The following is a 12,500-nucleotide window of genomic DNA, read 5'->3' as shown; positions in this document are numbered from 1 at the left end:
ATGTTAGGTGACACGAGCCGATTAATATATATATATTTTTATTGCGTGGGCAATAAAATAGATTCAAGCTGATACGTGAATATTTTATCTAAATTATGTAAATGTAATGCACTTAAACCAAACAAAGAAGAGAGTAAATGTTATTCTGAAGAAATTATAGAATTACAACCGTGACATGTTTCTTTTTTGTGGCCTCAGAGACCTCGATACTCAACTGTTTTGTAATACTGTTACTTCCAAGCCAGAAAGATACGATGAAGCTTCTTTGTAATGTGTGATCAAAGTTGAAAGCCTGAAGCTCTTAATTTCCACAAAGTTCTATATTTCCCATTTAATACCTTTCAAGATTTCCATTTTCAGCCAACCATGGTTATGAAGGGGTCATAACAGAGATTATACACACTATTCACTCCATTTCAAAACGAGAAAACATAAACAACCCATACTATTATCCAAACACCTGCGCTTGACGTGACTTACATTTATCTTAAAATTCGCAAGAGCCTACATGAATATTCTGTTATGAGAAATACGAATTTACGAGAATAATATATATACTACATATGATGAGTGGTAAAACACTCTATTCCGTACTGATACTATGGAAGAAAAACCCACAACACAAAAACTAGATTTATTGAAAATGAGACTACAGTTTCGAAATCCACCTGGATTCCATCCTCAGGTCAGACCTGAGGATGGAATCCAGGTGGATTTCGAAATAATATAGCCGCATTCTCATTTTCAATAAATCTAGTTTTTATATTGTGGGTTTTTCTTCCATACTACATATGAGTTTATTAAAAGGCTGTCGAAGTGAAGTTGCAACCAGAGTATATGTATGTATATATATATATATATATATATATATATATATATATATATATATATATATATATATACATACACACAAACACATACACATACATACACACGAAAACAGTACGATTTCTTTTGTCTTCTACATAAATGATATTAATGGTATATAATAATAATGATGATATTAATATCGATGAATATTATTAATAATATTACTACTATTATTATCATAACCATAGTAATAGAAATAATAAGTATAAGTATGATTTTTTTTTCTAGAACCAGTTCGCATCCTCAAAGCCATCACTTTTGGTATCAAGAGATTCCTATCGATATCTACTACCGAAATATAACAGGCATATCGTCGTTATTAATGAATGTACTATTAGTATTATAATAATTATTAGCATTGTCATTGCTATTGCTATTATCATTGTCATTATTATTATCCTTTATTACTATTATTATTATTATTATTGCAATATCATTTACCATTATTATTATTCATATTACAGTGATCATCATCATTATATGAATAATTACCTTAACATCAATGATATAGCATAGCAGTAATGTGGATATCAATTAAGTAACTTATGAAAATGCAGTAAAATAGTTAGTTTTAGGACAGTCATGTTGCAAACCATAATTATAGCATGTGATGTGGCATCGACTGTAAGCCCTTTCAGATCTCCATTGTCATTAAAATAATTTTATTTTATATATATGTGTGAGACGGCTGGTTTTGTTCAAGCGGTACGACGAATAGATTCGATGGGTTTTCGTACGCCCGACAGCGCCGATGCTCCGCTCACGAAACTGGAAATTATTGCCTATATTTGGCGGTGCATATAAGGTCTAGGATTTCTTAATCTGCAAATAGGTTTGGTTGCGCGACTACCGCGTGTATCAAAGTGGTGGGATATATGATTTTATATTTTCCTTGTAATAACATTGATTTCTTAGCTGTACGGTTTTCATGTATTATAATTACATCATATAAATAAAACACAACTTTTCAGATTAAGTTTAATTAATTAAGACATCTGTGTGTGGATTTAACTTTGATATCCGGCTAGCGACACTTGGTATTATGTGTTCTTTGGCTCTACAGGTGTAAAAATTATCTCGTCTACGAAACGGGCTTGAAAGAAACTTCCCCATAGCGAAAAAGCGGTTACTCACGCGTGTTGCGCGCCCACTTGCCCGACTTGAATATTTTCTCGACGGGCGTTCCGGTGAACATCTTGTCGAGATCGGCCCCCACGACGTTCAGGTTGCCATAACGCTTTCTGAGGTTCGTGACGAGAGCGTCGGTGTCGTCTACTTGCGGGGAGGTGATCAGATACCACACTTTCGCCGTCGGGTTCTGGAGTGCGAAGCTTCACGGACGGAATGGGAAACGTTAGTTCGATGGGTTTGGGATCGACCCCTGCCTTTGGATATGCAAGAGCTCCTGATTTTGTTAGATGTGACAAGAAAATATATCTTTCTTCTAAGCGTTCAAGGTAAGGCAGGATGTGAAGAGAAAGGAGAGAGAAGAGGAAGAGAAAGATAGATGAGGTAGTATTAAGATAGAAGACAGAGAGAGAGAGAGAGAGAGAGAGAGAGAGAGAGAGAGAGAGAGAGAGAGAGAGAGAGAGAGAGAGATGGGTCAAGGAAGAGAAGAGATAGAAGAAGAGAGACGGAAGAGGAGAGAGAGAGAGAGAGAGAGAGAGAGAGAGAGAGAGAGAGAGAGAGAGAGAGAGAGAGAGAGAGAAGAGAGAGAGAGAGAGAGAAATATGGTCACTCATAACTATCTAAGGTTGGATACCAAGCACTGACGGACAAGGACAGTAGTTTCCGATAGTAGTGAGTATACTTCAACACGCATGGCCGCAATTAGTCCTTTCTTTAAAGCCTGTGGAAATCAGAAGCGCGGAGAGCGAAACGCTCAAATAATCGTGCGCTGAAGAGATCATTTGAAAAGCATCAAACTCTCCAATAATACACAGAAGAACAGATCAGCGCCTTGATATCGGCCTGCTGCTATAGTTTCCAAGTTACAAACCAAAGAGGGGAATAATGCAGAAAAAAAACAACAACAACGATAAACTGCCAAAAAATAAACAGCACGAAATTGAATTGGTTTCCGGGAAACGATGCCTAAATGAAAATAAAAATAAAAGGTGCAAAAGAGTAGCGTGAAAGGACTATGGATGTCGACTGGAAAGAAACCTCTGAAGGGAAACTTAGTGAAGGAAAGAAAAAAGAGAACTCGACTAAAAATATATAAGGAAGACCTAGGAAGTGAGGTCCGTCAAGGCCGAGAAAAAGAGAGAGAGAGAGAGAAAAAAAAATTAAAAACAAAGGTCAGGACAACAAAGGATGTTGTACAGATTTAATAAATCGTTGTAATGTATCAATGAATTATGAAAATGAAAGAAGAACGTATTGTGAGATTAGCTAGAAAGACAACTATAGGAAAGTCTGATTGAGAATAGGTCTATTAACAGAAACGACATACTTAAGAACAGCGAGTGCAGCTAGACTGTGATTGATAACCAATTAAAATGAAAAGAAAAAAAAAGGATAAAAGAGTGCAACTGGAAGAGAAATGATGCAAACTTTACAGTAGAGTGTGAAATACCCTTGAATAAGGTCACAGCTGAGTCAGTAAAATACCTTATGATAAGGTCAGAGTAGTACGCCACTTCATGAGACTAGATCAACCTGATATACATACAGAAAAGGAAAAATAAAGAAAAAAGAAGGGAGAAGGGAAGTCAGAAGTCAGGTATACGCCAAGAGAAATGAATACCCAAAGTACTTTATGCTCAAAAAAACAACAACATAAACATCATTTGGTATTCAACGCTCCTCCAGGATATGATATAGATTCCTCTCCACTTTCTCATCTGAAAAAACACATAAATGGGAACACACGTGACTCTTCTCGCAACATGGCTTACTTTACCTCTCGACGGAACACCACGCTCTGTACAGTGGGCGTGGGTTGCAGCCTGTCTCAGCGAGGTACACGTTATAATCGCTTGCATTGGGCGCGATGTCTCTGCAGGATCATGCAACGAAAAGGTACAGTAAATGGGTATAATCTTGCCAATAAAAGTGACGATAGTCATGATTATGATAAAAGTAACGATAGGGATAACATTGGCAGTAAACGCGATAGTTGTAGAAATAATAATAGTGACAATAGAGATAATATTGATAATTGTTATGATAAAGATAATTACGATGATAAATACGCTATGGATAAAAATGATAATTGGGACGACAGGGATAATAACTATTACAATTACGACTGGAATAATAATGACAATAGTATTAATAATAATTAGAATAGCAATAAAAATAAGGCTTTCAGGCTTTTGAGCGCTTAGTGTAAAGTACTGAATTGTCAGACGTCACTGGAGATTATATCTCATATATTACAGATGAATCGCGGTGTTGCTGAAGTTATAAAAACCTTTTACCTTTAATAGTGATTTATTCAGCTCACAATTCAATGAAAAAAACAACAACTAATTCCCTGCAATGCTATTTTCCAAAACTTAAATCAGGTTCGTGAGTAATTACCTGGAAAGCATCAGCAAATCCATCATCTTCGAATCCTCAGGTTGTTCGATGAAAACTGATTTGCATAGTTGTTTCTGCCACCATTCCATCCCCCTCGCCCCGCCCTCGCCCGCCGCGCGCTGCTCAGAGAGGGGCCTTTGAGGCGACCCGTTGTCGGTTCTGTTGAACTTGCCATCTTGAAAGGGAATGAGAGACATATATATATATATATATATATATATATATATATATATATACATATATTATACATACATAAACATATATACATACATACACACACATATACATATATGTAAACACACACACAAACACACGCACACACACACACACACACACACACACACACACACACACACACACACACACACACACACACACACCTGCGTGTGTGCGTATGTGTGTATAGATATGTATATATATATACCATAAATATGCATACACACACACACACACACACACACACACACACACACACACACACACACACATACATATATATTTCAATTTCCATGTGAAACTAAGTATGCTTCATTTACTTACACGACAAGGCTTCCCTCCACTGAACCACAGACGGGTAGATGATCCAAATACTGTTAAAAACTACGAAGAGAACGAACAGCTTGGCGAAGAACCGACTGCCCATCCGCCAAGAACAACTGTGGAGGAAGGAACATGATATGAGATAAACTGTGTAATCTTGTAATTGCACAAGATCAGACTGAAAGCCTTGCAGTCTTTCCATTACGACCCATCACACATTAGCGCATTTTCGGTCAATTTAGCGACCGTTATCTTCTGACTTGTTTCCGTCAAGTGTGCTAGAGAGGATCTACACTACTAGATTGGTTTTACTGATGAAATGAAAGCCAATTATTTTTATACTCATTTGACCACTGATGTTGGGGAAGAAGTAGCGAAATCAAACACTGCAAAGATGGAACAGTATGGGCGTGAATCCAGAAACAGAAAATAGAGTGGAGATCTTAGACAAACAGGTAGGTTACAAAAAGGACCATTTGTGGAAGGGACAGACTGGGTAATTGGGACAGTCACTGAGGTATTTGCATTTTTTTTGGCAGGACTGATTTCCATGTTTTGAGTAGTATTGTTGCAAAATAAGAAGGGTGTATTTAAATCTGTATGCATGCTCGCTGGTAACTCTAAAGAAAAAAAGAAAGAAAAAGAAAAATATTAACAAAACTTTGTTAATTTACTTAACTCAAGTACCAAGTCTTCGAATCCTACAGCATAGTAGTTCTCGATCTCTTTTTATGTATTATAAAAAAAAGTTTGATTCCTTATGTGAACTTAAATACACCCTATAGTTAGGTGCTGAAAGGTACCTAAGGGAAGTGACAAAACACGAAGTGAATTCTAAGAGAGACAGAGAATGAGGTATGATGTGAAGTGAAGCTTGGATTGAGATGCTAAACCTCGTCTCATAACTTTGTTGTTGTTTATATCTATTTCACGCAATTATAGTTAAAGTTTTGATGAAAGCACGTTGTTCATCACAGTATGGCTTCTCCATCCGCATAAAATACTTCACAGCTCCTGTAGGAAACTGGCATCCACAATTATTTTAATGACATATATAGAGAGAAAATTTAGGAATAACATAATTACATTACAGACAAACGTCATGGACTGTATTAAGATCCTGTGATACAATTATATGATGAATTACCATGTCACCGCACTTAAAGAATCAGTAAAATCAACTCAACTACCAATTATGCAACTAGGAACAAGCACGCCTTATGATGCAGTTTCAAGGGTGGTAAAAGGATAAAGACTCGGCCCTGTAACATTGTCACCAATGAAGAATACTAGTCACACCAAAGAAATTCAAAGGAAAAAAAAATCAAAAGCAATGCGGACTCATTTGAAAAAGATCCCTTTGGTGAACACATCAGTGCTTGACGTAAAGAGGTCCACCATCACCTGAAGGACACAAGACGAGAGAAATTAATAGAAATAACAGAAAACACCGACATGAGAAACAATGGGAAAATAACCTCTGCAACCAGTGGTGTTCCACGTACTGCTGCCGTCACACCGAACCAAATTGCATGTAAGCTCATAATGGACAAAAAGCCAAAACTCAGAGAAAAGCACCGCTCCGAGAACATTAAAAAATAAACAAATAAAGTAATATATTCAAAACCATCAAAATTATTTCGCTTCCCATACAGTGTAGCAGCACGACCGAGATCAGCAATCCCCGATCCTCCAGCGGAACACGACAGCAGCAGCAAAACAAGGACTGCCCATTCCTTAGCCGACTGGAGAGCCTCCCGGCTTCCCCGTTGATCTCCACTTCACCTTCAGCACCCAGCCACACCTGTGGGCACTCACACCCACAACAATCACTCCCCAAAGAGATAAGACACCAGTCCAAATAGTAGGTGTTAACCATCTACTATACTGGTGACCCCGGAGTGACATGTCATGGTATTTCGATTGTTCGGTTAGCTCACTCTCTGGAGGGGGAATACCTGTAGCAGCACGACCCTGCAACCTGAAGTTCAGCGTAGTTTCCCAGGTTGGGTCATACCAGGTCCCCAGCCATGTCCGCGCTCATTGGACATTAGGCTCCCCTCAATCCCTGCGCACTTACTCAGTGCACATGTACTTACGCCACAGAATCCGGAACCGATATCCTCCGCTCTCAACCTCCCTCGTTAGCCGAGTGCGACCCTCGGCCCGGGCATGACGACGCGCTGGCTTGCCAGTTCACTCACGTCAAATGCGCAAAATCATACCAGGGTTGGGGTAAATACAGATGGAGCGAGGCCGACCTTTGCCAGCCTTTATCCTCCTTTCTGCTTCCCTGTCAACTATGCCCCCGCCCCTTTTACCCCGCACGTTGAGTTAAGCCCCGACACTTTTTCTCTTACTAAATCATTTTTTCGATCACCTCCTTCATCCTTCCCCTCTCCCGCCTTCTTCCCCCCCCCCCCCAGTAACGGATCTTTTCTTTTAACCAATGTATGAACCGAGATCCACTCGTGGTCCTGCAACTGGAACTTCCTCTTCAAGGTGCAGGACTAGAGCTCCCTCTGTGAGGTGAAACAGCCTTTGGGTGGCTGTTTCACTTTAGGGGAGGAAGAAAGGGTTCCAAACAATGATGCCTATCTTGTAGGTGGAAGGGCATCCCCTCTGGTCTCTCCCCAGGGGTTCACATCTACCCGTGTTTGGCGTGCATGGCATCCTTGTGTGCTGTGGAGATGGGAGTCCTGGAGGTTTAGCGATGCCATAAATGAGTACACCCTGCGGCTAGCAACATGCCTCTTTGGGCCCTTTATTCCAGCAAAGCGGGTGGGCTGACCTCAGTCAGATCAATTGGCTGGTCTCCTTTGGGAGGCTAGGGTCAATCAGTCAATGTTGCTGTTGGTACTCACACTGGTCCCGTGAGTGGTGGTACAACGGCCACTGGCTGTGTATATTCTCTCACCATCCCTGTGGCTGTTAGACATTAGTTTTAACATACAGCATCCCCTTGTTGGACTCGGTGGTGAGTGGGGGCGTGAGAGGATGAAATAACTGCTTATTTTATGGCAAACCCCACACAACAAAGAGACACAAATGATGATGAACCATGCAAGGCCCAGACTACGGCAGTCACTCTGAAGCCATACTTGGCTTCTAGTGGCAAGCAAAAATCCAAAGTGCACGTTGACTCTATGAGACCTGCTGCTAAGATAGACATGACATGAGCTAAAAACATGTCTGTCCATGAGATTGTCCTGCAGACGGACTCTTGTGCTGGCCTCTCCAGGCCAGCAGGTAAATCAGGGAGAGCTCTGAGTAACCCTCAGACGTCCTCCCTGACTGAGATGGGAGCACAAGCTGAACCAACCGAAACAGCTGCTGCTCCCTCGACCACAGTCCACAATTTAAGCCGAAAGGGGGGCCCGAAACGACCCAGGCTGGAGACAGACTCTGAGGGTGAGTCTGGACCCCCTAGGCATTTCCCACAGTTTAAGGTTTCCTCTAAATCTGAAGGGTTCGACAATGCCTACCAACTGGTAAGAGCATTGGAGATGCAGCGAAAAATCTGGTTGTCAATCTGGGTTGCCAGAGATCAGGGCATGATTATCACGCCCAAAGACCAAGCTACCCTGAATTTCCTACAGGAAACCAAGGAGCTTAATGATGGGAGGAAAGTTTTCCTCTCGCCACTCAATCCCGACGATAGGAGAGTCAAGATGGTGCTACTAGGCTTCTCACTATCATATGATGTAGATGTGATTACATCACACCCCCAGTTCGTGGACGCTTCCCGAATGTCAAAAGGGAAGAACCCAACCAGGCAAGTCCTGGTGACCCTGAAATGAGCCCCAGTCACTACCCTTGATCTGGGTAATTAGGGCTCCTACAGCCTAAGAACATATATACCTGAGCCACTTCAGCGCTTCAAGTGCCGAAGATATGGTCACCACTAGGCTAGCTGTAAGGCCAAGCCTAAATGTGGTGTCTGTAGCATGGCACACAACACTGAGGTGTGTCTTAAGGCTCAAAAGGAAGGCCAAAGGGACACAAAAGCCAAAAGTCCCAACTGTGCCAAGGGATGTCGCACCTGAAACATGGCTTGCTTTGCCAGGAAAGAGGCGGCCTTCAGGCGACAAGAGGTTGCTAAAAAGCGACCAGACTTTGTTCCTGCTCCCCCAGGCACCCATGTCTGGGAACAGAACAAAAGAAAAAAGACTTCCCGACCTCCTAAGAGGAAGGAAGCCCCTCCACAGCCTACACTGAATATCTCCAATAAAAAGGAGTTTCCCACCATCACTAAAATGCAAAAAAATAACCAGGAATAAAGGTTCAAAGAACACTGCAAAAGCCTCCCCAAGAGATAATAATCGCCTCTTTGATGAGGAAGATATGGCTCCCCTGTTGACTGCTGCAGTCACTGCAGTAGCTACAGCTTTGGGGAGGTCCAGTGAGGAGGCGGCGAAGGCAGTCACGGTCGCCATGACGGCAATGACCCAGACTGTTGTAATCCTGAAAGGGAGGAAGTTGAACAGAGCCAAAGCAGCCCCACCCTCACCCCAGGACGAGACTCCTCTCCTTACCCCAACCCTGGCCACACCCTCACAGGCAGAGCCAGAACAGGCTGAATCTGTGCAGCCAGTACCAGAGCAAGCTGACGTTACTCAGGTAAAGTCAGCAAAGAGAAAAGATTCACAGACAAAGCCTGAAGTGAGAAAAGCCAAACTCACAAAAGTCAAAGCTACCAAAGGCTCTCCACCTTCTAACAACAGATGAAGATCCCTCAACCAGCGAGGACTTCACAATGGAGTTGTCAGACTTCGACTCTGAAGCCGAATATAAAGACGTCTCTGATGTAATTCTTATCAAGTAACATCATGACACACAATCTAAGCATACTACAATGGAACATCTATGGCTTCAATACAAAGAATGCCATCCTCCATGCAATAGCTCGATCAAGGAACACTGACACTGTCATGCTTCAGGAGACATTAATAGAGTGGACTGTTCGCTTCTCAGGTTATCATGTCTTCATGCTGCTAAGCATAGCTGGCAAAAGAGGCTTGATTACCCTGGCCAGAGCAACAATCCCTTGCTCCACAATAGCCGATGCACCGCACTGTGGAGAGGATGTTGAATCTCTTGCCGTTGAGATTCACCTGGCAGGGGGCCCCCTCAAGCTGTACAATGTGTACAGCAAATCAGGCTGTAGGAGCTTAGACATCATCCAGGTCTGTGCTACTACAGCACAAAACCGAATGATCATAGGGGGAGACTTCAAGGCACACCACCCCATCCTGGCTCCCTGAAGGGCACGGGATGCGTAGGCCATCACATAGTCAATGTGCTTGAGACTTTCCCTGAGATCGCTCTTCTGAATAATCAAGAGCCAACACATGACAGAGGAGGGGTCCTAGACCTTACCCTGGCCACTGCGGCTCTGGTGGAGAGAATTAGATGGTGTGTTGATGAGACTGTTACAAGTGACCATTATGGTACTGTTACTACCCTCATGGATGCTGGCCCAGCCCAAATGCCACAACCAAGTCCAAGATGGAAAACAGACAAGGACAACTGTCAAGCCTTTCAGAATGCCATGGCTCAATGTCTTAGAAGCAATGAACCCCCACAGAGTGAAAACGTGGACGTGCTTGACTTATCAGTGCCATAAATCAAGCAAGATTAAGCAAGTTAACCACAGTGTGAACATGTGTAGAAAACAATTCCGAAGCCAAAAAACCCCTGACAACCTAACCATCCTAAGGGAAGCAGTCATTGATGCCAAGGAAACCGCCTTAAAAGTCAAGCAGGAAAAGTGGCTGGAGTCCTTTGACCACCGAACCACCCTTACGGAGCTGTGGCAACAGCTCAGGCGAGCTACTAGCCGCTCAGCCCTGAGATGAACACACCACGACCCTCAAGCAGAAGCAAACAGACTGGTGCAGGAGTTCTCTGCGAGAACAAGTAGCAACCAGGCAGACTTGCTCATATCAGAGGGAGGGCAGCCAAACCTGATAACCGAGATGTTATATTCTCTCTGAGGGAACTAAGACAAATCTACAAAAAAAAAATTCTTGAGGGCCATCATAGTTCCCATCTCAAAACCAAAGGAACCAGGGAAGTACTGCCTCATCTCTCTCCTCAGCTGTCTGGGCAAGACGACCGAGAGAATGTTACTAAACCGTCTCAGCACCATCAGCACTGTCACTTCTGTGGTATTATTCCTAGACCTGGAGAAGGCTTTTGAATTAGCAAGTCATCTTGCTATTTAGGAGGGCCTGATCCAGAAGGGAATCAGAGGAAAGCTCATGACTTGGATAGGTGACTATTTCAGGAACAGAACAGCCAAAGTCAGATTCCAAGGTCACCAATCACAGCACATGCCACTAGAAAATGGAACACCTTAGGGTGGGGTCCTCAGTCCAGCTCTTTTCAACTCCCTAATGTCCTGCATCCTCAACATACAGCTCCCAGTAAAGTGCAAGATCATCTCCTATGCAGACGACCTTGCAATCATCTCCACTGGAGCACACTGCCTAAGTAAAGCGCAGCGCTGTCTGAACCTTGTATCTGAGGAGCGCTGTAGGGCAGGACTAAAGATCTCTGCAACCAAATCCAAAGCCATGGCTCTGAGACTAAATGTTCAAGGCACAAGTCTGAGAATCCAAGGAATGGACGTAGAATGGGTCCAGGTTCTCCAATACTTTTGGGTAATTATTGACTGGACCTTCTCTAAAAAGGAGGTCCTGAACTTAATTGACCGACTGTCATGAGAATAATGTCTGGGAGACACATAGGAGCCAGACATAAAGTACCAAGATTATTCTGTGTAAATGCCATCCGTCCCATTGTGGACTATGCTTCTGTGTCCCTGATTGCTACAAAGCCAAAATTAAGAGAAAAATTGGAGACAGCTCAAAATGAAGCTGCTAGGATCATTCTCAGTGCCCAAAGGTGGACAAAGGCCTTCAACTTCCTCATGGAGGCAAACCTTCTACCGCTGGACTCACGAATTGATCTAATGGCAGCTCAGTTCTTTTCAAAGGTCATCCAAGCTTCTAGGAACACAAACATGAGACAAAAAAAAATCAGATGCCTAGAACAAGACCATGAGCTGTTTGCAAACATCTCCTGGCTGTCTCACTCAGCCAAGGTACTGAGATGCCACAGGCTATGATCCACTGGCACTCTCTGAAGCAATCAATAGAGGTACCGAAGTCATTCTTCACAGAATCAGACAAGGTTACCATTGTGCATGAAGACAATTGACCATGAAGACAGGTGTTGCATGCACTGTGGTGAGCTGAATGCCACGTTGGTACACTTCTTATAGATTTGTGAATATACACAATTTCTGAGACAAGGACTGAGCATAACAGCCACCAGGTTGGTAATGAGATTATGCCGCATGCTTACACCATGGCGGAAGTAGCGCCTACTGGCAATCCCGCCACCATGGTAAGCATAGAGTGTCAGAAAACAAAATGAGATAGCCATAAATAACTGACACAGGCCGGGCCTAATATATGAAGGCCCAGCCCTTAGCCGACCGGGAAACCAACCGGCTCCCCTGTTGATCCCCAGCTTCACCTCCAGCAACCAGCCAT

General features: G+C 42.7%; 1 protein-coding gene across 1 annotated transcript in view; it reads right to left on the bottom strand.

The window, feature by feature from the left end:
• LOC119573857 (lactosylceramide 4-alpha-galactosyltransferase-like) overlaps nucleotides 1–12,500 on the bottom strand; it is a 17,953-nt gene that overhangs the window by 2,431 nt on the left and 3,022 nt on the right. The window contains exons 2-5 of the mRNA XM_037920962.1: nucleotides 4,939–5,054; nucleotides 4,399–4,573; nucleotides 3,776–3,871; nucleotides 2,005–2,201 (exon numbers count right to left, since the gene is read on the bottom strand). Of these exons, the coding sequence (XP_037776890.1) occupies nucleotides 2,005–2,201; nucleotides 3,776–3,871; nucleotides 4,399–4,573; nucleotides 4,939–5,054 (584 nt within the window). The remainder of the gene's footprint in view (nucleotides 1–2,004; nucleotides 2,202–3,775; nucleotides 3,872–4,398; nucleotides 4,574–4,938; nucleotides 5,055–12,500) is intronic.

This window comes from Penaeus monodon, chromosome 6 (assembly GCF_015228065.2).
Source record: "Penaeus monodon isolate SGIC_2016 chromosome 6, NSTDA_Pmon_1, whole genome shotgun sequence".
Taxonomy (NCBI): domain Eukaryota; kingdom Metazoa; phylum Arthropoda; class Malacostraca; order Decapoda; family Penaeidae; genus Penaeus; species Penaeus monodon.
Note: the sequence above shows the minus strand (reverse complement) of the source record. Positions and strands in the feature narration are given on the sequence as shown.